Source organism: Stylophora pistillata, chromosome 12 (assembly GCF_964205215.1).
Source record: "Stylophora pistillata chromosome 12, jaStyPist1.2, whole genome shotgun sequence".
Lineage (NCBI taxonomy): Eukaryota > Metazoa > Cnidaria > Anthozoa > Scleractinia > Pocilloporidae > Stylophora > Stylophora pistillata.
In genome coordinates, this window is record NC_142530.1 from 4,841,495 (window position 1) to 4,869,421 (window position 27,927).

Here is a 27,927-nt window from a genome sequence, read left to right on the forward strand (position 1 = left end):
CATCACCACACCCGTTTTCAACGTGTACAACTAAAAGCATCTTTCCCTTTATCCTTACATAGCAACACCAAAACGATGACGACCAAATAAGTAGCTTCTCTAGCAGTTTTGTTACTCATTTTAAGAGTGGAAAATGACAATTGGAGAGATCTTTGTTTCGTGTGTTGGCGAAAAATGAACAAACTCACTAGTTTCAATTGTTTAAAATTTCTCTTGCTGTACTACATAGAGTACGCGCTTATTTAAAACGGAAATCACTGCTATCACACTCTGACCAATAAAATCAAAAGTACATGAAATGGAGATACATGTGGTCGGCTAGATCATTGATAACTACTTATCCCTCTAGAACAAAATGGAGGCTATACATGCTAAAAGAGATAAGATTAGGTCGGATGGTTAACCTACGCTACTTTCTAAACCCGTTTGTATCGGGTAGAAGATGAAGTATTCTCCCTTACCCTTGAAATAGCAACACCAACACGATGACGAGTAAACACATCAGCTTCTCTAGCTGTTTTAATTTTCAGCCGTTTGAACAGCTCTATCGCGAGATAAACAAGAAAGAGATAACTATACATATTGTCAGTCTGTAGTTCACTCTCCTTTACTGTGAGGCAACATGAATAGTTGTCTTACCCGCTGCTGAATAATATTTCCTTTCCCTCCAAGTGCACGATCGATACTTTAATTGTGATGAAAGAAAAGTATTACTTACGTAAAATCTCTCCTAAAAGAAATAGTTAAACTGCCATAGCGATTGTCTACAGTGTGTTAAACTATTTAAAATTCCTATGCGATTAGCACACACTGAAAATATTGGAGGGCTGATTAGTGGGGTGAAATTTCTAACGTAAAATTCACTAATTTACTTAATTTATATTTGCCAACCAAATCCACAAAAGCAAATGACGGACTGAGATCTTATATTTAAACTGACTTTGATGTTGTTTCATGTTGCTGTTACTAACAAAAGCAACAACAAAAAAAGCGCTGTTGTCGTTGCTGCTTTCTTTTCTTGATAGCTTGTTGAGAGCCTCAAACGCTAAAACGCCAAAACAAACAAAGAAAAAACAGATACCAAACAAACAAATTGCTGTTTGTTTATCGAATAAGCCTTACTGGTTAAATATTATCTGTATTTGGACAAGAATCTGTATTTTTGATAACTAGTATAACATGTAAAAAAAAATATCTCTCTGCTTCCGGAAATAAAAGAGATAAAGAATAAAAATAACAAGAGAAAACTATAATCATATCTACTACGATTCATTACCTTGCACTCTTCCCATACTAAAATATCGCTCAAATATCGCCAATATATCGCGATAACCGCGAACATCCTTTGCATTACTTTTGCACGGTATTGTATGATGCAATAGGATCAAATTAAAATAGTTATGTTGAAAGCTTCTGGTATGTTCCGAAAAAACTTTGTATACATATATGAGAACTCGGTCGTGTAGCTGGAGTAGTTGCTGTTGTCGGGAGTGACCGACTGTTTGGAAAGCTACACCAAGAGAGAGAACTGCGTGGAAGATCGTAAATTTCAAGGAAGTTTGGAGAAAACTGTGAGTAAGATATAAATCATCTCCATCCCCCTACTGATTTTGTTAAGAATATATATACTCCTGAGAACATATTTTTGCTGAGAATATACTTCCAATATATTTGGTTGATTACGTGTGAAGAAGCGTTTTTTATAATTCACTTGTTGCACTCGTCTTCTGGGTATAGGCCGTGGATGGTTTTCGAGTTTTTTTCAAACACGATCGGTCGTCGATCGATCGACGACTTTTAAAAGGGCTAACGCTCGAAACGTCACGAAGAGCTAACGCTCGAAACGTCAGCTTTTGTAATCGTTACGGTGGCCAATTTACCATTTCAACTTTGTTGATATAACCTAATTATTTCGCTACTCCCACCGACGCAGCCCCAAACAGTTTCTTTCGAAACTATCAGCCTTTATTCATTTGACTTTTAAAAGGTTTTACGATCGGCCGTCGATCGGTCAACGGACTTTGTTTGAATCAGTTGCCATGCGAGTGAACAAGGGTATAATGATACCGCTTTTTCACGGGTAATCAAACAGATATCTTGGGAGTCAATAGCTATTTAAGAGGAAATGTGGCCAAAACTCGAACATTTTCAAAATATGGTGGCAACAGCCGAAGAATTCATTTGACTATCCTGCCAAGTTCTATTGCCATTGAGGGAGCAATGCAAAAATTTTCAGACTGCGATCCCCTTTTGTGATACAGCAATGTGAACGGTAAGATGATATTATGTTAAATAGGCTGTAAATTGGATGTAAAATGTGACACAATTGAGTTTGTGTGTGAATGTGAACATTTTCAAACAACTGACGGCACGGTCAAATCAGCTCATTTTATCCAACTTTAAAATTTTGATTAAATCGCACTGAATCATTTCCCCAAATAATCCTTTGGAGATCGAAAACAACCACACTTCGCCTTCCAAAAGCCAGATTTTCAGGCGATTATTTTGTATAGCACAGAGTTAAATAACGGGTTATTTTTGACCTATTTTTAATCTTGTTAGAAGAAGGGTGGATAAATTCAATTACGTTGTGTAAATAAATGATCAATAATTGCTCAAATTGCTGTCAAATTATGTATTGATGTTGTTTTTCAAGATTTGGTAGGTTTACTCGGTCGAAGTGTTTTCAATTCGTGGCATGACGCTCCCATATTTGTGTGAAATTTTGAGCTTCAAAAGGCGCATTTGGTCGAAATTCAGTTATTATCGATTTTCTCGAAAATAAATCGATATTCAGCCAAACGAAGTATGCAGTGCTTCGTTGCACCATAAGGCCTACCTAACTTGAGAATATGAGCCGAATCGTTTTTTTGGCTGTTGCCACCAGACGTTTGACTGTTCGTGACATTCGGTCTTAACTACGAACGGTTAAATAAATATGTTTTACAGCGGGTTTACACTCTACTGCGGTAAAAGCTTTGGATGGTTTTAAAGTTTTTTTTTTTTTTAAACACAACCAGCCGTCGAGGAAATGAGAGATTGGGGAAAGTGAAACGAACGCTTTCATTGTTTTCGAGTATTTAGAATCTCTGATTAAAAAATACCAGGGCATTCAAATAAGCATAGCTATTTTAAGTGCACTGAAAATTAGATACACGATTCGATGAAAGGCCAAGAGATTTTGTATGGCCATTAAAAGATTAATTTACCTCTGAAGGATAACAAACAACATCGTGGCAAAAACGAGTGAATACAACGTGAAAATAAAGCGCTAATTAATACGCTCGAAACATTCTCCACTGGTCAAAGATTACTTTGTGATGAGCCCTAAAGAATGCGGTATGAAAAAGATCTAGAATCAAAGATCTAATCCGAAATATAATCTGAGGTTAAACCTCTTGGCTGGATCCGTCTACATGGGAGCCTGGGACATTATGACATAGTGGCACAAGCGTTAGTAATGGCATATACATTGAGGAAGACTTTGGAACTGATTACAGCACCCATCCAAGCATTCAGGCCATACTAACTCACCATTCTTCAAACATGACGAAAAATTTCGATTTTGAACCTATTAACTCAAAGCAAGTGGAGAAGTTTTTGTTACAAATGAATACGTGTAAATCCTGCGGCCATGACCCTATGCCTCCACGATTACTGAAGGACTCTGCAGCTGTGATATCAGAGCCTCTTGCAGAAGTAATTAACTGTTTAATCAATCTAGGTTACTATCCTTTACGCTAGAGAATGGGGCAAGAGACCCCTTTATTTAAAAAAGGACGATGAATTTTGTAAAAAGAACTACAGACCCGTATCTGTTCTTCCGGCTCTTAATCACATTTTTGAACGAATCCTAGCAAAACAAGTTGAGCCTAAAATCGCGTAAAATCTTTTCGTTAAGAAATACTTTTAAGTTTAAAAAACTGCCCTAGCGATTGAATAGAGTGTATCGGGTGCAACTTCTCTTAAAAGTTAACTTACCTATTACAATTACCTATTGCCTATATTACCTATTACCTATTACTACTATATTATTATTACCTATTACTACTATATTATTATTACCTATTACTACTATTACCTATATTACCTATTGTTAACTTACCTCACTTTACCTATTATATATTTGCTATGTACAAAAGGTACAAAAGGGGGCCTGGGAGCAGCATCATATTGTTCCTTGAGCCGCTAGACACTGTGAAAGTAGGCTCAAGTAACAAAAATTTCTGTCAAATGAAAAATTTTTTCTTTCTGAAATCCAAAAAAACTCACTGATATTTAACCCCTTCCGACAAAGACGGGCCAAATGTATTTTTTCAGAGTCTGCAGCCAAAAAAATTTAAAATTATTAAAGAAAAAATGATCAATAATCGCAGCCTCTGATCTTTCTGTCTTTTCCATCTCTGAGAAGTCAATCGCCAGTTCCCCTATTTATTTCATAATCAATATATGTATATATGAAAAAAGGGGTAAGCTCTTGTTGTCTCTCCTCAGTAAGGAGCATTTGTTATAAATTAATCATAATTGCTACACGACTCGATGTAAGGTTTCTAGATCTTACATGTCCATCAAACGATCCATTTACCTCTGGAGGGAGAAATTAAACTTCCGTGATAAAAACTAATGAATTCAACGTGAAAACAAAGCACCAACGTGCCCAAATACCTAGCGCGAGTAACTGTCCGAAAAGGTAACGCTTATAACGGATCTGTTAAAATTGAATAGTTCAGTCGTTTGCAGAAGTCAGTTTACACTCCTCCATTCTGGCATGTGTGCTGTGACGAGACTTCTATCCCACTGAGATTAGAACTCATTATACCAAGCTGCGGTGCAGTTCTTTTAAGAACCATCAGATTCAAAGGGCGGTTCGTGATTATTTGAACTAAAGATTTCCTAATAATGAATGAATTGCATTTTTAGATAAATACCAAGCCATTAGCTACCGCCCTGAAAGGCACAAAGAATACTTCCTCAAAGAAGAAAGTCTGAGACAGTATCAGAAACCTCTTGGATGGACCAGTCTGCCCATGGGAGGCCCTCACACCATCAGCATTCATCGTTCTGTTGTAAACATTATGCTTAAAGAATCTGACGCCAGAGAAGAGAGAAGGGAGCACGGGCTTCGTAGTATGGCCCATGAGTTTCCTTCCAGTTTAAATTGCACCTCCGCATTTTCAATTTGCAGAAGCCATGTGAAAATAGAAGGTCAAGACTCCGAAATGATTTGCAACAGTCTTATGAGATCAGGCCTTTGATGGATCACTTAATTCGTTATTACGAGAGCGTTAAGTCACGAGTGGCATTTAATAAACGTCAGTGCATTTTTATATGTCTTTAAGGACGTATTTATTCCCAAACAGGAATCGTCGTGTAAGTCAAGCAGCTTTAGACAGATGAGTGCGAAAAAAAATGGATTTGATTCATATAAGCGCGTGCACGTGAACAGGCGACTCACAAATAGCAGCTGTACCCTTCTTGATTTTTCACACTCATTGTCTGTAAACATCTAGAGTGCGTATGTCTTCTCGGTTAAGTATCGCCGCAAACTGTTGTGTAAGAGCTGGAGATTGTTCTTTGGTCGTTCTATTCTTAATTTTTTTCTGGGTATCGTTCGGAAAAAAAAATCGACAGAAGGTGGTCAAGTTCGGATGCAGGTATAGGCTTTCAATTCTATGGCTTCTAAAATTATTTGCTGCCACTTAACGATGTCAGTGTTCATTTCAAAGAAAAAAAGGATTTCTATTTGAAAATGCCGATTTTTGGAACGTAATTATTCGTACTAAAATGCTTTTAGCTCAAATGAATAGCCAGTTAGGACAAAGCAAGCAAAGAACTGTTCATGTAACTAAAATTTTTCTAGATCGTACTTTCCCTTTAACGTCATTATATCATATCAGAAGAATGCGTAATATTTTCTAAGCATAAGCCTCGACCAGGTGTTTTTAATAAAAAAAAACACTAGATTACTGAAAAAAAGTATATCCTCCCCGTCCAAGCGTGTATTATTTATGCGAATAAAAGTTGACAGCAACGTCAATTATGAATAATAACTAATACATTTTACGAGAAAGGGAGATCCGAGGACAAAATTCATAGCGTTCATTGACAAAAAAAAAAAAAATCATAATCCGCGACCTTGTTATATCTATCACACCTTGGCTATATATTGGTAAAATGCCCAAACACCGGTATAGAAGAGGCCCACCCATTAAAATTTCGCAAGATGGGCAATCCTTAACCCAAATTAAACAAAGAAAACAGACAAACTGGTCTACGGAATGAAGGGGGTAGCTTCTTAAGAAACGGTGGCACCAAATGATATGCGCAGGAAAATCGATTGGTGTAAACGTCCTAAAATCACAGCCTTATTAAGTGTGTATTGTGTTCTTCTACGAATAGATTTCCGATGAGACGGATCGACCTTACTAAAGAAGAGTCAAGTCGACCCTTGCAAATCGTGTAGATTTGTCTAAATTTAATGCCCTAATCTAAAGCTTAATGTAATGTACTAAAGGATTTTCGATGACCTCGACTAAGCTAATAGGCGCGTCGAGTCGACCCGTGCGAATTATGAACGCTTAAGTGTGTGTTGCCTTCTTGTACAAATCGACTTCCGATGAGACGGATCGACTTTATTTATGGCGAGTCGAGTCGACCCGTGCGAATTGTGTCCATTCGGCAACATTGAATTCCTTAATTTAACGCTTAAGTTTGTATTGTCTTCTTCTACGAATCGACTTCCGGTGAGACGGATCGACTCAACAAAAACCGAATCGAGTTGATGAGTGCGAATCGTGTCGATTCGTGTACATTTTCTGCCCTTGCACTGTATTTAATATCCTGAAAATGGACTTCCGGCCTTTTCACGCTCCCAGAACGTAAAAGGTTCAAGTTGTCATTCACTCCCTCACCATGCCACTCAAACTCACTCTTAAATTTGCTCTCACCCCTCAACTTCCGATATGTTAACGTACGATTTGATTCCCGGTGTCACGATTCGTCAACGACCGTAGACGAATTGCAACAGTTTGGGTGTACTGGATATGTATGTTGATTTGCTGTACTCAGGAATGAGCTCTTTCAGCTGTAGTCGATTTTTACGCTCGCTTAACCCCGATAATGAATGCTCATATTCACCGTGAACGCCAATCAGATCACTCTCTAAACCATAAGTTCAAAAGTACATAAAAGGGAGATGGTCGTCTTAAAAATAGATCACTAGTAGCTATGTCATCTTTCAAAACAAAATCATCCATACTATTGGTTTTCCCTTGCTTCGCGGCTTCTAAAATTGTGTGATACAAATTTCTATGAGATACAATGAATATATGAAGGTCATATATTTTGAACTGCGGTATTAGATACGTATGATGCACGATCCTAGCAGTAGATAGCGCTATTTATGCAATTGCGAAAATCAGACCTGAAAAAAATCAGGCCTGTACGGGACTCGAACCACTGACCTCTTCGATACTAGTGCAGCGCTCTACCAATTGAGCTAACAAGTCAACTGGGAGCAGGCCGTTAAGTTGGTTCGTAATAAACCCGTGAAAGTGATAAATGAGATGGAATAAATATATGAAGTTCATTTATTTTGAACTGCGGTATTAGACTTGAACCACTGACCTCTGCGATACTAGGTCAGTGGTTCGAGTCCCGTACAGGCCTGATTTTTTTCAGGTCTGATTTTCGCTATTGCATAAATAGCGCTATCTACTGCTAGGATCGTGCATCATACGTATCTAATACCGCAGTTCAAACTATATGATCTTCATATATTCATTGTATCTTATTTAACACTTTCACGGGTTTATTACGAATCAACTTAGCGGCCTGCTCCCAGTTGGCTTGTAAGCTCAATTGGTAGAGCGCTGCACTAGTATCGCAGAGGTCAGTGGTTCGAGTCCCGTACAGGCCTGATTTTTTTCAGGTCTGATTTTCGCTATTGCATAAATAGCGCTATCTACTGCGAGGATCGTGCATCATACGTAAAGATTTCTATGATGACTACATCTATTACCACAAATAGTGGTAATAGATATGAAAAAATAGAAAAGAAGAAAAAAGGAGAAATTACGATAAAGCATTATAGGAAATACAGTTCACCACTAGTTTAATTTAATGGGAACACCTCAAATCAGAAGAGCCTGCATTGCCACTGATTAGCCAATTGCAATTGGAAGTATTCAGACCTTACGTAAAAAGGACGTTAATGTCTTCCTTTCAAATTTGTCACTGTAAATAAACTCCCTCATCTTCATTTCTCAATTAATCTGCATTTCTCATATATGATTTTCAAATATAGTTATTCGCGTATAAACTATAAGAAGGCTATGCTTGTAAATAGGGAGGGGTTCTGTAAGCATTGTCTCCCTTTTTCCTTAAATACTAACACTTAAACGACGACGAGCATATAAGCAGCTTCATTGACTGTTTTAATAGTCATTTTAATGGTAGAAAATTGACAGTGGGCCAGACCTTTGAAATGAATAACACTCTTGGGTAATTTGGTAAGATCAACTAAGTTGAAATTGCAAATTAGCCACCGCAAAGCGTTAAAACGCTGATGTTTCGAGATTAATGAATTACTTTTCACCGGAATAATTATTTCGAGTGTTTATAAACTCCCTGTCATTTTCATTTCTTAATTAATCCGCATTTAACATGTATAATTTTCATATACAGTCATTTGTGTATTAACAAAAAGGAGACTCACTGCTTCCGGAAATTAAAAAGATAAAAAATAAAAACGACAAGAAAACTATAATCATATCTACTACGGTTCATTACATTGCACTCTATCCCAATACTAAAATATCGCTCAAATATCGCCGATATATCGCGATAACCGCGATATTCGGCGATTATCCTTTGCATTACTTTTCCACAGTATTGTTTGATGTAATAGGATCAAATTAAAATTGTAAGCTTCTGGTATGTTGCGGAAAACCGTTCGTAAATATATATGAGAACTTGGTCGTGTACTTGAAGTTGTTCTTGTTGTCGGGAGTGACCGACTGTCTGGAAAGCTATACCAAGAGAGAGGACTGCGTGGAAGATCATAAATTTCAAGGAAGTTTGGAGAAAACTCTGAGTAAGATATCAATCATCTCAATCCCCTACTGATATTGCCGAGTAGTGCTGAACATTTCAAAGAAGCCCTATATTTTTATTTAACATTTGCGTTGTTAAATACCCATTGACTCCCAACATATTTGCTTGATTACGCATGAAAAAGCATTGTGTATTATTCACTTGTTGCACTCGTCTCCTGGGTATAAGCCGTGGATGGTTTTCGAGTTCTTTTCAAACATGATCGGCTGTCGATCGATCACTGAGTTTTAAAAGGGTTTACGATCGGCCGTCGATCGGTCAACGGACTTTGTTTGACTTGTTGCCATGCGTGTGAACGAGTGAATAATGATAACGCTTTTCCACGGGTAATCAAACAGATATCTTGGGAGCCAATTGCTATTTATTAACTACTGAACGTTAAATAAAAATGTTTTACAGTAGGTTTATACTGACTCTACTAGGTAAAAGCCTTACATGGTTTTCAAACTCTATTTTTTTTACACGATCAGCCGTCGAGGAAATGAGAGATTGGGGAGAGTGAAACGAACAATTTCAAACGATATTAGCCTACGAACACTCGTGAACACATAAAAACTAAAATTTTAATCCCATGGTCATTTGTAATTATAATTATTTGAGACGTTGGCGAACTGACATTAGACGTTAGCGAATCGAGCTCATATGTTGGCGAACTGACGTTGACGAACTGACACGTTGGCGAAACGACCGTTTACCTTTTGAGGTACCGTACCGATAATAATTGATTGTGGACTAAACGATGAAAAGTTTAGTTCAATTTTGGTCACATTTTTTGCTAACTACATCGATGCCAAATGTAATGGCTAAGCACAGCCTGATTTAACGCATAAAAATGGATCGATATAATAGCCGATAGCTTTCATCGACATTCTTTTGAAAAACAAAACTTCAAATATAACATTTGACAGCGAGGTTAAATAATGATAATCATCTCACTAATCTACTGATTTTACAGAAACCACTCGTGCACAAGAGCAAAAAAAAAAAACCTGGCTAATTTTCTATCACCAAAACATCATGTGCAACATTCCGAACATGCATACAAGGACATGTATTAAAGATCGAGTCAACATAGTCGCTTCACCTATTTCAAATTCCTGAACACACATCACACGTAAGAAACCTGCGCATAAAAGAGGGCGGGGAGGGGGGTAGACGTGGGTCACTTGAAACCCACTCTAATTAATCTTTGCCGTTCACAAAAGGTACAAAGAAGAGTAAAACCAGGAAGCAACACCATGCTTTTCCTTGAGCTGCAACACGACAAAGGCTTGAGCAAATGAAATTTGTGTGATAAATGAAATCCTAAGAGTGCGAAATGGGTTCCCCACGAAAGCCCTTCGACCAATCACGATTAGCGCGTAGTTAATTTATAACTTGACTCGTGACTATGTGAGCTGGAGTAGCCTATTTCCCGCGAAAAGATAGTCGAAAAAATAAAGCGTTCAGTGAAAATGCCTTAACATAGGCTCACCATGGGAGTCGAACACTCCAAATAATGGCTCCTGTCACAACCTATTATCTTTGTGTTCATTCTATCTCGGGAGGGTAAAAGATTTTCCTCTTATTCTCTCTCTTAAGTAACCAGGAGTTGCTATAGACTAACCATATCGAAAGCACAATTCGATGTAAGGTTGAGAGACTTTATATGACCATCAAAAGGTCAAATTACCTCTGAAGGAAGACACAAAAATATCTGTGGCACAAAGTTAAGACGACGGCTTGAAAAAATATATATAGTGCCCGCACGCTTGAAAATATCTGGAAACATTAACAAGAAGGCAACGCTTTTAATGGATCTGCTTACGTTAAAGATGAACCAAGTCCAAGTGACCACTTCTTACAGGAAAAATTTCTCTCGATCACAGGATATATTGGACCTGTCTTAATTGCAACGCAGTGTTACTTGCTTCTTCAATTTCGTGCACTCACTATGAAATTGATCTTATCGCTTATAAACTTATCGAAAGGATGCAGACTGACCAGGTGTAAACGAAAGGAATTAATAGTCAGCCGAGTCTGTGGAGCAAAGTTGTCCATTTTGGCTCAGTGAGCATCTATGAACCTCAGGGAAGCTATGCACACAACGACAGAGGGGTCTTGGTGAGTCACTTCGACCACTTCATCTCTCCCTCTTTAAAAAGTCTAAGGGACTTAAGTCACTCAGCGACTCAGTGTATTTTAAGTATCATTGGAATGTGAGACTGACTGATTCGTGGTAAATTCACGTAAGCTGGGACTTTGAAACTAAAGTTTGACTGGTCCGAAAATAAAATAACTAACCATCAGCGAGTTTCTAGTGTACATAGTCGACAGAGTCACCTCGTCGATTTTATATTTCCTTGGCGCCTATCACAAAAATTAACTCCACGTACGTAGTGATAGAGGATATGCATTCAATATGTATATGAACGTAATTTAAGGAATCGAACGCTCCTAAAATAAAATTTACATCTATAGTGATAAAATGAGTATTTCAGCAACGGCAATTGTTTGTGTGGTGTCCTGTGGACATCCGGGACTATACACAGTCGTCAGGTGACCGAGAGTGTGTGCGTGTATGTGAAAAAGAGCGGGAGTTCGAAGGGTGACGGTGTGTTGTTCGAGTTATTGACCTTAGTGGTTTCTAGGGATATTACAGTTTGTTTGTTTATGGGTGTGTATGTGTGCTGTTGGTATGATAATCAAGTTCACTCAATATCTGATAGTTAACTATCAGATATGATAACAAGAGAGCTAAATTGTCGCGTGTAAGCTCATTTAACGGATGTATACCACGTTTAAAGGGGAAGGAATTGATAGTCATTTAAAGGGTTTAGTGCTTAACTCTTTCAATATTGTGGTAATGAAAACTTCCACTATTCATTTACACAGATAGTTGCCTTCCTCCTGTTTGTTTGTTTTTCTGTTTTTTTTTTTGCTTGTTTTTTTTTGTTTGTTTGTGGGTGTGTGTGTGTGTGTGTGTGTGTGTGTGTGTTGTTGGTGTGATAATCAAGTTCATTCAATTTATCAAATACCCATAAAAACTAAGTAGAGCCTTAATTGTGTTACTTGTAACGTTATGTTAAATGAAGATTTCTATGATTTATTACCACAAATAGTTACCTTCTTCTCCTTTTCTTCTACTGTGCTCTGAAAACAAAAAAAAAAAAGAAGAATTACGATCGGGCCAACTTGTGAATTGGATAAGCCAATGTAATTTACGTGTCGTGAATAGAAATTGATGCTTGATTTCCATACCGCTAAGGTATGAATCGTTCTAAGAAGTGTTGGACTCGGGTAAATGAGCGTTTTGAGGAGTCTAATGTGCAATTAAATTACGCCTCAGACAGAAAATATGGTCTGAGTAGGAGTTAGTGTAAGGTAATCACTGTTCCAAGATTTTACCGTAAAGGTTTGTGGAAAGAAAGTTCAAAAGAGTGCTGTTTTGTTTATGAAAAAACTATTGTTGCACTGTTCAGCTAGGCATTTACCTGCGATATAAGCATAGGGACAAGCATATAAAAGCTAATATGCGTTGATGGGACGCTCGGACATAAGGATAAGCATATATGCATAAGATTATCAAAAGGTTGCCTCCTTTTTATGCCTATGCTGTCTAGTGAGTCACGCCGTAGATGGCCTTGTGTTACTGCCACAATCATAGTAACTTTCCCTGTTACGAAGGAGTGGTTGGATCAAATCTGCAGCGCGAAAGTAACTTTGTCGTTTTGCCTAACCACCCGTAACCGCCCGAACCGCGCGATTAGCTCGCGCGAGAACGCTTTTCTCCCTACCTCCCCTACTAAGCAGAATTTTCTCCTCAAAGTTCCTCTATAGTTTGGAAATCAATAAACCAATCAGAATCCATGATTTGCACATATATTTTGATGGCTTTAGGGGGTACTAGAGGGGCATCATACTGTGCGTTCATACTAAATGATCAAATTTGAAAATATGGCGTCCGCGCAGCCGACTTTCAAAATTTTCCAGTCAGATTTTTCGTTCCTTTGCGATCGAGTAAGACCTTGTTGAACTCACAATATAAAGTAGCATTGCTACAGAATACTCTTTATTAATTAATGATATCAAGGTCTTAAAGGTGACAGAATAAGCTCTCGAGTCAACGACAGTACAATTCTCTCTTAAGCCATGCGACTTGTGGACGTAAATTGGAAACCGAACTTTCGGACTTCAAGCAGAGCCTAGCGACAATTTGACGATTCCATGGCCCGGTGAATGTTATGCTCTAGTAACAATGTGTTCTAAAAGTATAGTTTGATAGAAAATCTTCGTAGTTTTTCAGAATTTTCAACATAACGCTAGGCAATTTTCTGGCCACGAAGTCAAGTGAACAACTTAAGCATGATGAATTTTACCGCGTGGGCTTTATACACGTAAGAAATTCGTACGTTTTTCGCTTATAACAGCAAATCAAGAACTGAATAAAACTGTCGTCTCGAAATATTTCTTGGTCATTTTCGTCTTGCTTCCTACTGACAGATTCAATAAAACTTGAGATCTCTTCGCTCAGGGACACATTTTCATAGTCCTTTTGAAATATGACCCACGTGCCTATTTCCACACATACGCAACCTATCGCTTAACTTTCTTTCTTTGTCTTCGCTTTTCTTTTTCGGACACAAAAAGCATATTCATTTTCCTACAGATATACACTCAAAAATAGAAGCATTGACACCATAAATCAAATATATGCTGCAAGAGACAAAAGTGTAATCCGAGATTGATCAAACTAATTCACGGATGAAAAATGTATAATTTGAACTCTTTTAAGATTATCATTGGCTTCTTTTTCAACCCCAGCATTATTCTTAGCAACAAAGGTCGCATTCGTTTGTTTATTACTCGCCAAAAACTATCAAATACACTCAAAAGCCTTAAATCGAAAAAAAGTTTCAAAGGAGTCGACCAATCAAGTGAGCGGACGAGTGCCAATCTTCACATGATATCTACAACTCGCGCATGTGAGCAATTCACGAGTTAAAAAGGATCTGAGGGATTCAAGTCACTGAGCGTATTTTAATTCGCTAACACTTGAATGCGTCATCTCACGTATAATGGACTTAAAAACCAAAGTTTAAATAATCCAAAATTAAAATAACAAAACGTTTGTAGAGAAAATAAATAGATTTCAAATTCCTGACTGCATATCACACATAGGAAAGACACTCATAACAGAATATAGGTTCTGCATAAGGACGATATGCATACAATAGGTATAGTAAGGGAGCGGTTTGTGGGTTGAGTCACTTATTCCATATCATATCTTCCATTATCATTAGTCACTAAGCGCATGAAATTTTGAATAGTCTATAATAATAGAGTTACAGACGGAATAGTTGTTAGAAGTAACTAAAATGATTAGTAAGTAAGCCGTAAATATACGCTCCACCTGTATTTCAGCTGAATTCGAATTTTATCTTACTTCATTCAGCTAAGCCTCATGCCATTCTCGTGACAAGGGACACAGTTTTTCTTTTTTCATACAGACAGATCTAGACCCGTAAATAACCGTTTTGTTGGGAGTTGTATTAATTAATATTTCTGATGCTCTCGCGCAACATACCCTACAGGTGATAGAGGAGTACTCTATTTGCAAGCAAGAAAAGAAGGAAATTTCGCCGGAATCCCTTTCACAATGGGCTGCATCTTGACATCATATCAGTTAAGGTGCGGTTATCAACAATGCAAGCCCCAAACATGCCTTGACGCAAGGGTTAAATTTCGGTCAAGAACAACAATGAAATTTCGGAGATTAATAGTTGTAACTTAAGAGTTGTAACTTGTTCTTTGCATTACTTTTGCACAGTACTGTATGATGTAATAGGATCAAACTAAACTAGTTATGTTGTAAGCTTCTAGTATGTTCTGGAAAAGCTTTGCAAATAAATATAAGAACCTGGTCGCGTAGTTGGAGTAGTTGCTGTTGTCGGGAGTGATGACGGACTGTTTGTAAAGCTATACCAAGAGAGAGGACTGCGTAAAAGATAACAAATTTCAAGGAAGTTTGGAGAAAACTGTAAGATATAAATCATCTCAATCCCCTACTGATTTTGCTGATAATATACTCTTGCATGATAAAACCTGAATGATTGCTTATGTTTGCAAAGAAGAAGGATTATGGAAATAGCTCAGTTTTCCGTTTTGTTGTATCTCTCAAAGAAATGAAGGTTTGCCATAAATTAATCATGACATCTCTTGAAGTGGATTATCGCTGAACATTTCAAAGAAGCCCTATGTTTTTATTTTAACATTTGCGTTGTTAAATAGCCTTGACTCCTAATATATTTGCTTGATTAAGCCTGAAGAAGCGTTTTTTATTATTCACTTGTTGCACTCGTCTTCTGGGTGTAGGCCATGGATTGATCTCGAGTTTTTTTTTTAAACACGATCCGCCGTCCATCGATCAACGACTTTTAAAAGTTTTTACGATCGGCCCTCCATCGGTTTAACGGACTTTGTTTGACTTTGTTGCTGCGCGAGTGAACAAGTGAATAATTATAACGCTTTTTCATGGTAATCAAACAGATATCTTGGGAGTCAATAGCTATTTAACTACGGAACGTTAAATAGAAATGTTTTACAGCAGGTTTATACTTTACTGGGTAAAAGCCTTGCATGGTTTTTAAAGTCTTTTTAAACACGATCAGCCGTCAGGGAAATGAGAGATTGGGGAAAGTGAAACCAGCGCTTTTATTGTTTTCGAGTAGTTAGAATCTCTGATTAAAAATACCAGGGCATTCAAATAAGCGTAGTTACCTTTAAGTGCACATGAGAGGTTGACTCACCCTTGGGGTACAAGGTCTTAGCATATAATAGTTCTGCTGTGCAACTTTAACATTTTTCCCATTGGGGAAATAAATCGCCAAGACGTTCCAGATATTTTCCAAGCGTTAGATAAGATAAGGCTTTCAAAAAATCAGTTAAAATGGAACAGTTTAGTAGTTTGCGGCACTAGGTCGAAGTCAGTGTATTAATATTGTAGGTGGCGCATGCATTCAGTTGAGATTTCTCTCCCACGAGACATTATCACAAGCCAAGCAGCTCAACAGAACAAAGGCTCGAGCACATGCATGAAATTTGCATGACATATTAAATCCTAAGAGTGCAAAAGCTAAAATATTTCACATACTCGCTGCGGGAAAGAAAAAATATCTTCAAAAACTACACAGGGTTTTTTTTTTTCTTCACGGGTAAAATAAACCATTGCAGTCTTAAGGAAAACCATTTTTTACCTACGATAAAAAAAAAAAAAAAATACTGATATATAGCTACTCCCCACAAATGCGGATCATATGTATTTTCTCAGTTAAAGATAAGACTCCGAGCCAGCAACAGAAAACTTTGAAACTAATGAAAGAAACACTGTTCAGTAATCGCAGCCTATCTTTGTGTATCTCTGAAAAGTTAACTGCCATTCCTCTCCTATTTTTTGAATCATCAATATTAAACTTACAAGAGCGAATAAAGGGAGAAAAAGAAGATAACAGACTTTTGCTCTTGTTGTCTCTCTCAAGTAATTAGGAGTTGCTTTCAACTCAACACATTAAATACACGATTCGATGAAAGGTCAAGAGTTCTTGTATGGCCATTAAAACATTAATTTATCTCTGAAGGGAGACAACAACAATTGTGGCAAAAACAAATGAATACAACGTGAAAACAAAGCGCTAATTAATACGCTCGAAATAGGTTCCACTACTCGAACATTACTTTCTCCTGAGCACTAAAGAACGCGACGGTCTGATAGGGATCTAGAATCAAAGATTAAATCCGAAATATAATCTGAAATTAAACCTCTTGGCTGGATCTGTCTGCATGGGCGGTTGGCACTTTATGACATAGTGCCACAACCGTTAGCAATGGCGAAAATAAACTTCTCTGTGTTTCACAATGAAAACAATTAAGCGCCAAAGCGCTTACTTGTTTTAATGATTTGCAACTGTAGGTTTAAAGTCAGGCTTTTGATACATCAGTTAAATGAAACAGCTCAGTTGTTTGCAGCATTTAATCGAAATCAGTTTTATCTAAGATGCGCTTTCAGTCAGCAAAATGTAAACGCACGTCCGAGATTTTGACTGCACTAGGATTTCTGCTTATTACTTGTCGCGTCTACGTTTGCTTTTATAATATCTACGGGGTCTGAATACTTCGAAAAAAAATTGTCTTCCTTGCCGCTGAATCATGAGTTATTCCTTTCCCACTAAGTGCACGATTAGTACTTTAATTGAAAAAAAAAAAACAACAAGAGGGCATTACTCACGTAAAATATTCGTAAAGAAATACTTTTAAGTTTAAAAAAAATTCCATAGAGATTGTATAGAGTGTATCGGATGCAACTTCTTTTAAAAGTTAAACTATTTCAAATCACTATGCGCATGTCACAGATAGGAAAGAGTGAAGGGTTGATGGGGAGAGGGGGCTCACTTACAATTCACTTTTCTTATTATTTGGCGTGTACAAAAGGTACAAAAGGGGGCCTGGGAGCAGCATCATATTGTTCCTTGAGCCGCTAGACACTGTGAAAGTAGGCTCAAGTAAAAACAGTTTCAGTCACATGGAAAAGTTTTTCTTTCTGAAATACAAAAAAGTCACTGATATTTAACCTATTCTGACAAAGACGGGCCATATGTATTTTTTCAGTCTGCAGTCAAAAAAATGAAAAAATGAGCAATAATCGCAGCGTTTGATCTTTGTGTCCCTTCCCTCTGTGAGAGGTCAATCGCCAGTTCCCCCCTTTTTTTTAAAAAATCAATATAAAAATTATATTGTATGAAAAAGGGTAAGCTCTTGTTGTCTCTCTCAAGTAAGGAGAAGTTGCTATAAATTAATCATAACTAATACACGATTCGATGTAAGGTTTCTAGATCTTACATGTCCATCAAACGATCCATTTACCTCTGGAGGGAGAAATTTATTTTCCGTGGCAAAAACTAATAAACTCAACGTGAAAATAAAGCACTAACGCGTCCAAATACCTGGCGCGAGTAACTGTCCGAAAAGGTAGCCCTTATAACGGATCAGTCAAAATTGAATAGTTCAGTCGTTTGCATAAGTCAGTTTACACTCCTCCATTCTGGCATTTGTGGTGCGACGAGACTTCATTCCCACTGAGATTACAACTCAGTATACCAAGCTACGGAACAGTTCTTTTAAGGACCTTTAGATTCAATGGGCGATTCGTGATTATTTGAACTAAAGATTTACCAATAATGAATGAATTGCACTTTTAGATAAACACAATGCCATTAGCAACGCTGAAAGGCACATTAAAGAATAATATCTCAAAGAAGAAAGTCTGAGGCACTATCAGAAACATCTTGGATGGACCAGTGTGCCGATATGAGGCCCCCACACCATCAGCATTTATTGTTCTATTGTAAACATTTTGCTTAAAGAATTTGACGCAAGAGAAGAGAGAAGGGTGCACAGGCTTCGTAGTAGGGCCCATGAGATTCCTTCCATTTTGAATTGAACCTCCGCCTTTTCTATTTGCAGAAGCGATGTGAAAATAGAGGGCCAAGACTCCGAATTGATTTGCAACAGTCTTATGAGATCAGGCCTTTGATAGATCTCTAAGTTATTACGACACCGTTAAGTCACGTGCGGCATTTAATAAAAATTAGTCCACTTTTATATGGCATTAAGGACGGATTGATTCCCAAACAGAAACCGTCATATAATTCAAGTAGCTTTAGCCAGATGAGTGCGAAAAAAATTGAATTGATACCTATGAGCCCTTACACGTGAACAGGTGACTCGAGTTTCCTAGGTATATCACTCTTAATTTTTCATACTCATTGTCTGTGAACATCTAGAGTGCGTATTTCTTCTCAGTAAAGTATCACCGCAAACCGCTGTGTAAGAGCTAGAGATTGTTCTTTGGTCGTCAGGTACTATTCTTCATTTTTTTCTAGGTGCCGTTCCATAAAAAAAAGAAAAATCGATAAAAGGTGGTCAAATTCGGATGCAGGTATACGCTTTCAATTCTCTGGTTTTTAATCCTATTTGCTGCCACGTAGGGATGTCATTGTTCATTTCAAAAGGAAAAACAGGATTTCAATTTGAAAATGCCGATTTTTGGAACGTACTTCTTCGCACTAAAATGCTTCAGTTTAGCTCAATTGAATAGCCAATTAGGACAATGCAAGCAAAGAAATTTTGCTATAAGTAAACTTTTTCTACATCGTACTTTCCCTTTAATGTTAATGTATTAAATCAGAAGAATGCATATTTTTTTCTGACCATAAGCCTCCACTAGGTGTTGTTATAAAAAAAACACTAAGTATATCCTCCCAGTCCAAGAGTGTATTATTTACGCGAATAAAAGCTGACAGCAATGTCCATTATGAATAATTACTAATACATTTTACGATAAAGGGAGATCCGAGGACAAAATTCATATAACATACAATGAAACAGTAACTTTGGTATACATTTGCAGACCTTAATTGAAGATCTCAGTGCAGTTAGCCGTCATCCATCAAATGGCCAAAATATCAACCTTCAACCGTCAAAAACGCAATATTTTTACTGTCAACCATCAAATAAGCAAGCGAGTTTTAGCCGTCAAATGCCTCAAACATCCTAACTAAGATCTAAACGATTGCCTTAATAAGGGCCAAGTTCTGTTGCTCAGTTAGCCGTCAACCATCAAATGCTCAAAGTATTAACCTTCAACCGTCAAAAATGCAATATTTTTACGGTCAACCGTCAAATAAGCAAGCCAATTTTAGCCGTCAAACGTCTATAATATCCTAAGAACTAAACGATTGCCTTAATAGGGGTCAAGTTCTGTTGCTCATAAATAAAAATTTCGATATATTACAAAAAACACTTTATGTAAGTTCTTTAACTTCCAGTCGCGAGTAAAATGGGTTAGCGACAGAACTGACCTCAGGTGTGGAAACACTTCCGGTATCGTAAAACGTTGGTCATTTATCAACAAAAGGTGATATAAATTAAAAGTACTTTACAAACGCGTCATTATGAAAAAGTATCGGCAAATTTCGCGTGTTAAGCTCGTTTTATAAACGACATTCCCAAGCATTAAACGTCAACCATCAAATAACCCAAAATGTAACAGATAACCGTCCAAAGGGCTTATTTTTAACTGTAAACCGTCAACGTGAACCCCCCTCCCATTGAGACCCTTTTCATTTGACCGTGTTACTAGTGTTGATGTTGTTGATCATGTATAGAAAGATGGTTTCATTAGTTAATGTAATAGAATGTGCAATAAAATAAAATGAAAATACACGAACCTGAATCATTATCGATGAGTGTATTTACTTTAATCATTCAAACATACAAAGTAACTCTGTGAAGTCGCTTCAGTAGCATGTTAAGATTGTCTGTTAATAAACATTTCTATGATGACCATAATCTATTGCTGCAGATAGTTACCTGCTCGGCCCCCCTCCGTGTCTGAAAAGAAAACAAAGTGAGGAATTCAGTAAATGGTTTGAACCCGGGGGTAACATGTGAAGGTGTAGTCTGATCGTCCGGGTGAGTGTAGTCACCACACTACGTCAGTTACTAACCAACGTTAAAGACAAAGATGAACCGAGGAACAGACAGGGAACGATTTATAAGATCAATTGTTCCGACTGCCAAGCCTCCTACATCGGTGAGACTGGCAGAAACCTCACAACAAGACTGGCTGAACACAGACGGGCGACGAGGAAAGGTGATGTCAGCAATCACATTGCTGAACACCATCGACTTACCAACCACAACATTGACTGGGACTCTGCGCAATGCCTAACCTACAGCGCTGACTATTTTCAACGACTGACTCTGGATAGCTGGTTTACTAACTTAGAACAGACTCCCCTAAACAGATGTCAACAACTACCCGCCCCATACAAACGACTCATTCACGACATAAACATCACAAACGACCGAAAAAGAACAACCTAGCTTTACCGACAGACCGAAACAGACCAATCACGACCGACTTACGTCACTTGAGTCTTACAGCCAATAACATCACGGCAAAACCAACCGATCATTTCACACGAACTGGAATAAGAACATTCTACTGACAACAATCATTCACTTGACTCTGATGATGACTTCCGCACAGGTTGTCGAAACTTCAGTCACTGCCACCGACAACAGTCCTTCTCAGGACTACACTCACCCGGACGATCAGACTACACCTTCACAAAGTGAGGAATTACTATCAAGTACGACATAAAAACAAAATGGAAAAAAAGGATAAGGTTTGCAAAATCATCTCAGTCCCTTACTGATAAGCTGACTAGCTGTATAATGTATCATTCTTTCTAAGCATTAGCTCCCGCGAAGTGTTATTATAATCAAACACCAATATCTCCGAGCTCAAAGCTTGTTTTATTTACGGGAATAAAAGTTAATAGACCATATTTGATTTTTTTAATAATTTTTATTCATTTATTAATATGGTTTATTACATGGGATATCTATCGCAGAAGATATTTGTCACTGCAACAACGCTATCTTCGCTGTAACAACAAAACCAACGCATAATACGATAAATGAAAATCTGAAGACAAAATCTAGAGCTCATATTACATACAATGAGACAGTATCATTTGTAGACATTTGTAGAGCTTAATTGAGGATTCCAATGGAGTCAGCTGTCAACCATCAAATGGCCACAATATTAACCTTCAACCGTCAAAAACGTAATAAGTTTACCTTCAACCGTCAAATAAGCAAGCCAATTTTAGCCGACAAATGTCTCAGATATCCTAACTAAGAACTAAACGATTACCTTAAAAAGGATCAAGTTCTGTTGTTTATAATTAAAAGTTTTGAGATATCACAAAAACACATTTATGTACGTCCTTTAACTTCTAGTCGCGAGTAAAATTGGTTGGCGACAGAACTGACTTTCGATGTGGAAACATATATACCTAATTGCAATGAGGTTGTCATAGAAAAAAGCAAAAAGCAAATGAAAGGCTCTGTGAGCCAACGCGTGAATTGGATAAGCCAATTTAATTTGTGTCGTCAGTAGAAATGGGTGTTTGATTTCTATACTAGGGTACGAATCGTTAGACTGGTAAATGAACATTATGAGGAATATGATGTAAAATTAAATTAGGCCTCAAAGACAGAAAACATGGCCTGATTAGGATTTAGTGCAAGACAGTTACTGTTACAGATTTACTGTAAAGGTTTGTGGAAAGAAATTTTAAATTGGTGCTGTTTCGTTTATCATAAAACTATCGTTCCAATAATTGAGCTCAGTATTTACTTGCGATGCAAGCATAGGGATAGGCATGTAAAAGTTTATGCGCTCGATGGAACGCTCGGACATAAGGATAAGCATATATGCATAAGATTATCAAAACGTTGCCTTCTTTTTATGCTTATACTGTCTTTTTAAAACTTCGTTGGTATAAGCGTAAGGAGAAACATAAGCGATGGACTTTCAGGCAATCAGCCAGCACTATACTGCTTATACCAACCATGTCCCTATTTAACATAACATCGACTGAGCGCTTGTGCTCACGTTTATGTTGCCGTTGTGCCAAACCAGCGCATTAGCTTGTTATGTTTATGTTTATGCTTGTGTTGCAACTGAGTACTGCGCTTGAACCCCGTTTCGCACTTCTGAGATAATTATTAGCAAGAGGATGAAAACAAGTACAAGGATGTTCACACTAATAACATACACATACACAGTGCGAGTTACACCACTGAAGAAACAGCATATCGATTGATTGAACTTATGCTTAAGCTTATTTCACTGCAGTTCCGACTTGTGAACCACTTTCCAACGTCGATGGAGCTCCAGGTATACCAAACAAGCCTCAATCAAGTCACTTTACGAGCAGTTGACCGTGAGCGGCACTTCAATATCGGACTATCGGGAAACAGCGACTTGAGTCGTTTGAGCCCGCGGTTGAATTAAAAAAAAGATCAGCGCTTTAGATGTAAAATTAATATTTATATAAAGTTTTATAGAAATCGAGTGTGGTGCCTTAGTGTCCCTCTGTTATAAAGAAACGCTGTAGATATCGTTCTCAGGGAAGCGACGTAGGTGGTTCAAATCCGCCGCACTCGAGTAAATTTTGCGTTGTGCTTAACTTCCTTTCTTTGTTTTCTTTTTCTTTTTCCGAGACAATAATCATTTTCCTGGATATATACATTCAAAAATAGAAATATTGACGCCATAAATGAAATATACGCTGTAAGAGATAAAAGTGTATTCGGAGATTGGGCAAACTTTAATTCACAAATGAAAAACGTATACTTTTATGTTTGCAAAGAGGAAGGATTCTAGAAATAGCTTAGTTTTCCCTTTTGTTGTATCTCTCGAAGAAATCAAGGTTTACCATAAATGAATCATGACATGTCTTGAAGTGGATTATCGCTGAAAAATTTCAAAGAAGCCCCATATTTTTATTTTGACATTTACGTTGTTAAATAGCCTTGACTCCCAATATATTTGCTTGATTACGCCTGAAGAAGCGTTTTGTATTATTCACTTGTTGCACTCGTCTTCTGGGTGTAGGTCGTGGATTGATTTCGAGTGTTGTTTTTAAACACGATCGGCCGTTGATCGATCAACAACTATAAAAGGTTTTACGATCGGCCGTCCATCGGTCAACGGACTTTGTTTGACTTTGTTGCCATGCGAGTGAACAAGTGAATAATGATATCGCCTTTTCACGGTAATCAAACAGATATCTTGGGAGTCAATAGCTGTTTGACTACGGAACGTTATATAGAAATGTTTTACAGCAGGTTTATATTCTACTGGGTAAAAGTTTTGGATGGTTTTCAAAGTCTTTTTTAAACACGATCAGCCGTCGAGGAAAGAGATTGAGGAAAGTGAAACGAGCGCTTTCATTGTTTTCGAGTATTTAGAATCTCTGATTAAAAATACCAGCGCATTCAAATAAGCATAGCTACCTTTAAGTGCACATGGGAGGTTGACTCACCCTTGGGGTACAAGGTCTTAGCATATAATAGTTCTGCTGTGCAACTTTAACATTCTTCCCATTGGGGAAATAGAGCGCAAAACGTTCCAGATATTTTCGAAGCGTTAGATAAGATAAGGCTTTCAATACATCTGTTAAAATGGAACAGTTTAGTAGTTTGCGTCGCTAGGTCGAAATCAGTGTATTAATATTGTAGGTGGCGCATGCATTCAGTTGAGATTTCTCTCTCACCAGACATTATCACAAGCCAAGCAGCCCAACAAAACAAAGGCTCGAGGACATGCATGAAATTTGCATGACATATTAAATCCTACGAGTGCAAAAGCAAAAATATTTCACATACTTGCTGCGAGAAAGAAAAAATATATACGTAAACTATACAGGTTTTTTTTTTCTTTTTTTTTTTTTCGTTACGGGAAAAATAAACCATTGTAGTCTTAAGGAAAACCATTTTTTTCCTGTGATACAAAAAAAAAAAATTACTGATATACAGCTACCCCCGAGAAATGCGGATCATATGTACTTTCTCAGATGAAAATAAAATTCTGAGCCAGCAACAGAAAACTTTGAAATAATGAAAGAAACAATGTTTAATAATGACAGCCTATCTTTGTGTATCTCTGAGAAGTTAACTCCCATTCCTCTCCTATTTATTGAATGATCAATATTAAACTTACAAGAGCGAAAAAAGGGAGAAAAAGAAGATAACAGATTTTTGCTCTTGTTGTCTCTCTCAAGTAATTAGGACTTGCTTTCAACTCAACATATTAGATACACGATTCCATGAAAGGTCAAGAGATCTTCTATGGCCATTAAAAGATTGATTTATCTCTGAAGGGAGACACAACAACACTTGTGGCAAAAACGAATGAATACAACGTGAAAAATAAACCGCTAATTAATACGCTCAAAATAGTTTCCACTTCTCAAAGATTACTTTCTTCTGAGCACTAAAGAATGCGGCCTAAAAGAGATCTAGAATCAAAGACTAAATCCGAAATATAATCTGAAATTAAACTTCTTAGCTGGATCCGTCTGCATGCGAGGCTGGCACATTATTCCATAGCGGCACAAGCGTTGGCAATGCCGACAACAAACTTTTTTTCAGTCTGTAATGTTTCAGAAAGAAAAAATTAAGCGCCAAAGCGCTAGAGAGGTTTGCAACTGTAGTTTTAAGTTCAGGTTTTTGATAGATCAGTTAAAAGGAACAGCTCAGTTGTTTCTAGCATTTAATCGAAACCAGTGTCTTCTAAGATGCACTTTCAGTCAGCAAAATGTAAACGTACGTCCGGGATTTTGACTGCACTAGGATTTCTGCACTCAGCTTATTACTTATCGCGTCTACGTTTGCTTTTCTAATCCCTACGAGGTCTGAATACTTCGAAAAAAATAACTGTCTTCCTTGCCGCTGAATCATGAGTTATTCCTTTCCCACTAGGTGCACGATTAGTACTTTAATGGCAAAAATAAGCAACAGCAAAGCATTACTCACGTAAAATCTTTTCGTAAAGACATACTTTTAAGTTTAAAAAACTTCCATAGCGATTGTATAGAAGAATGTATCGGGTGCAACTTCTTTTAAAAGTTAAACTATTTCAAATTACTATACGCATGTCACAGAGAGCAAAGATTGAAGGGTCGATGGGGAGAGGGGGCTCACCTAAAATTCAATTTAGTTATTACTTGCCGAGTACAAAAGGAAAAAAAGGGGCCTGGGAGCAGCATCATATTGTTCCTTAACCCGCTAGACACTGTGAAAGTAGGCTCAAGCAAAAAAAAAAAAAATTCAGCCACATGAAAAGGTTTTTTTTTTCTGAAATACAAAAACATCACTGATATTTAACCCCTTCCGACAAAGACGGACCATATGTATTTTTTCAGAGTCTGCAGCCAAAAAAATCGAAATTATGAAAGAAAAGTTGAGTTGTCCAGCAAAAGGAAAGAAATGTGAAAAATGTGGGAGGTATGGTCATTTTGCTTTGTGTTGTAAGGCACAGAGTGGTAATTATGCAACTGGAGGTAAACCGGATCAGCGAAGGAGGGATTCTGATAGACGCCAGTCTTACAATGTTAACTTCGTGGGCGATCAGAACGCATCTGACAGCGAGGAAAACTGTGCTTTTGCATTTGCAGCTACAGAGAATCAAGGAGAAACATGCAATGCAACCAGTCTCAAAGAACCAGTGCTGGAAGTGAATATTAATGGCATTACAACAAGAGTACTCATTGATTCAGGGTCAGTAAGTAACCTCATAGGAATGGAAGAATATGAAGAGCTTAAGGCCCAAGGCCTTAACGCGAAGATGGAGGATTGCCACAAACGGTTGTATGCGTATGGCGGGAGAAAGTTGGAAGTGATTGGCCACGTTAAAGTTGAGATCTCGGCAGGTGATAAGAGGATAGGTTCGCATTTCGTCGTCACTAAGAGTGGCAGGTGTCTGCTGGACTACGAAACCTCTGGACTACGAAGCTCTGGGTCTGCTTCGTACTAGTTCGAGCGTCAGCAGTAAGTTTCTGGAGTGCAATGTCGTTGGCGAGAACTTAGCCCCAGTTCTTCAGGCTAAGTATCCAACAGTGTTTGTTGGCGTCGGCGGGCTGAAAGACTACAAACTGAAAGTACACGTCGACTCAAAGGTGACACCAGCAGCTCAGAAACCAAGGCGTGTCCCATTTGCACGGCGAGAGAAAGTAACTGCGAAAGTTGAAGACCTCATTGCCAAGGATATAGTGGAGCGAGTGAATAGGCTGACGTCATGGGTTAGTCCTGTGGTGATTGCGCCAAAGGCATCAGGGGATATCCGGTTGTGCGTAGATATGAGGAAGGCAAATGCAGCTATCATTCGTGAAAGGATACCCATCCCGACTGTGGACGAGGTGTTGGAAAATCTCAATGGCACTGCAGTCTTTTCAAAACTGGATCTTTGTCTGGGATTCCACCAGACTGAACTAGATGAGGACTCCAGAGATATAACCACATTTGCCATACATGATGGGTTATTCAGATAAAAGAGGCTGAGTTTCAGAGTAAACTCAGCACCTGAGAAGTATTAGCAGATAATAAGACAAGTGGTCTCTGATATCGGTGGGATTCAGAACATTTCCGATGACTTGATAGTGCATGGCAAGAAGAATGAGGAGCATGACAGGCATCTTCATAAAGTATTGCAGCGATTAGAGGACAGGAATCTCACCCTCAACCCTCAGAAGTGTCAATAGCCCTTATCGCATTTACGTCCACTGTGCGAGAGCTCAGCGGACTTTGAAGTTTCGACACGGGGCTCTCGGGTCACACAGGTAAAACTTTCAATTAAAATCGAAGCAAACGGCTGCGTTTGGAGGCATTTTTATTCATTTTCTTAAGGATATAGCGTGTTCTCGTCATGGTTAGACATTGTATTGCGTACGGGTGCAACAGTCTATTTAGTGAGTCCGCAACTGACGAGATCCACAAGATTAGGATCGAAACCGCGGTCCTGCCAAAGAAGTTCAACTATCAAACTGGAGGCGAACAAAACCCACATAAAAAAACCCTCAAATAAAGAACTTACAAACGACCAGATTACTTTACTGGCAAAAGAGCTCATATTCATTTCAAAACCCGCTACAAAACAAAAACAGACCAAAAAACAACTATTGTGTGACTTTGATCAGTTGGAAAGGAGAATGCGTTTCATTTACATATTCCGAGGGGAGGACAAAAAAACCCATCCCTGCCACATCAAATCTACATGGATACCACCAATACAAAAATCGGTAGCCCTTGAAAGCTATTTAGAACAGGTTAAAAGTGACCTTTCAGAAATAGAAAATTACAAAGCGAAAAGATAATTTGCTTCCGGCCGAACGCAAGGCGCTGAGTGCCTTGAAACGTGAC

General features: G+C 38.0%; 1 protein-coding gene across 2 annotated transcripts in view; it reads right to left on the minus strand.

Annotated features, from left to right (window-relative positions):
• Window positions 1–27,927, minus strand: part of LOC148718486 (uncharacterized) — a 153,811-nt gene that overhangs the window by 68,281 nt on the left and 57,603 nt on the right. For both annotated transcript variants that reach the window (XM_088741008.1, XM_088741009.1), the window contains 2 exons: window positions 20,521–20,541; window positions 12,220–12,246 (listed from right to left, as the gene is read on the minus strand). In XM_088741008.1, coding sequence (XP_088597134.1) covers window positions 12,220–12,246; window positions 20,521–20,541 — 48 coding nt within the window. The remainder of the gene's footprint in view (window positions 1–12,219; window positions 12,247–20,520; window positions 20,542–27,927) is intronic.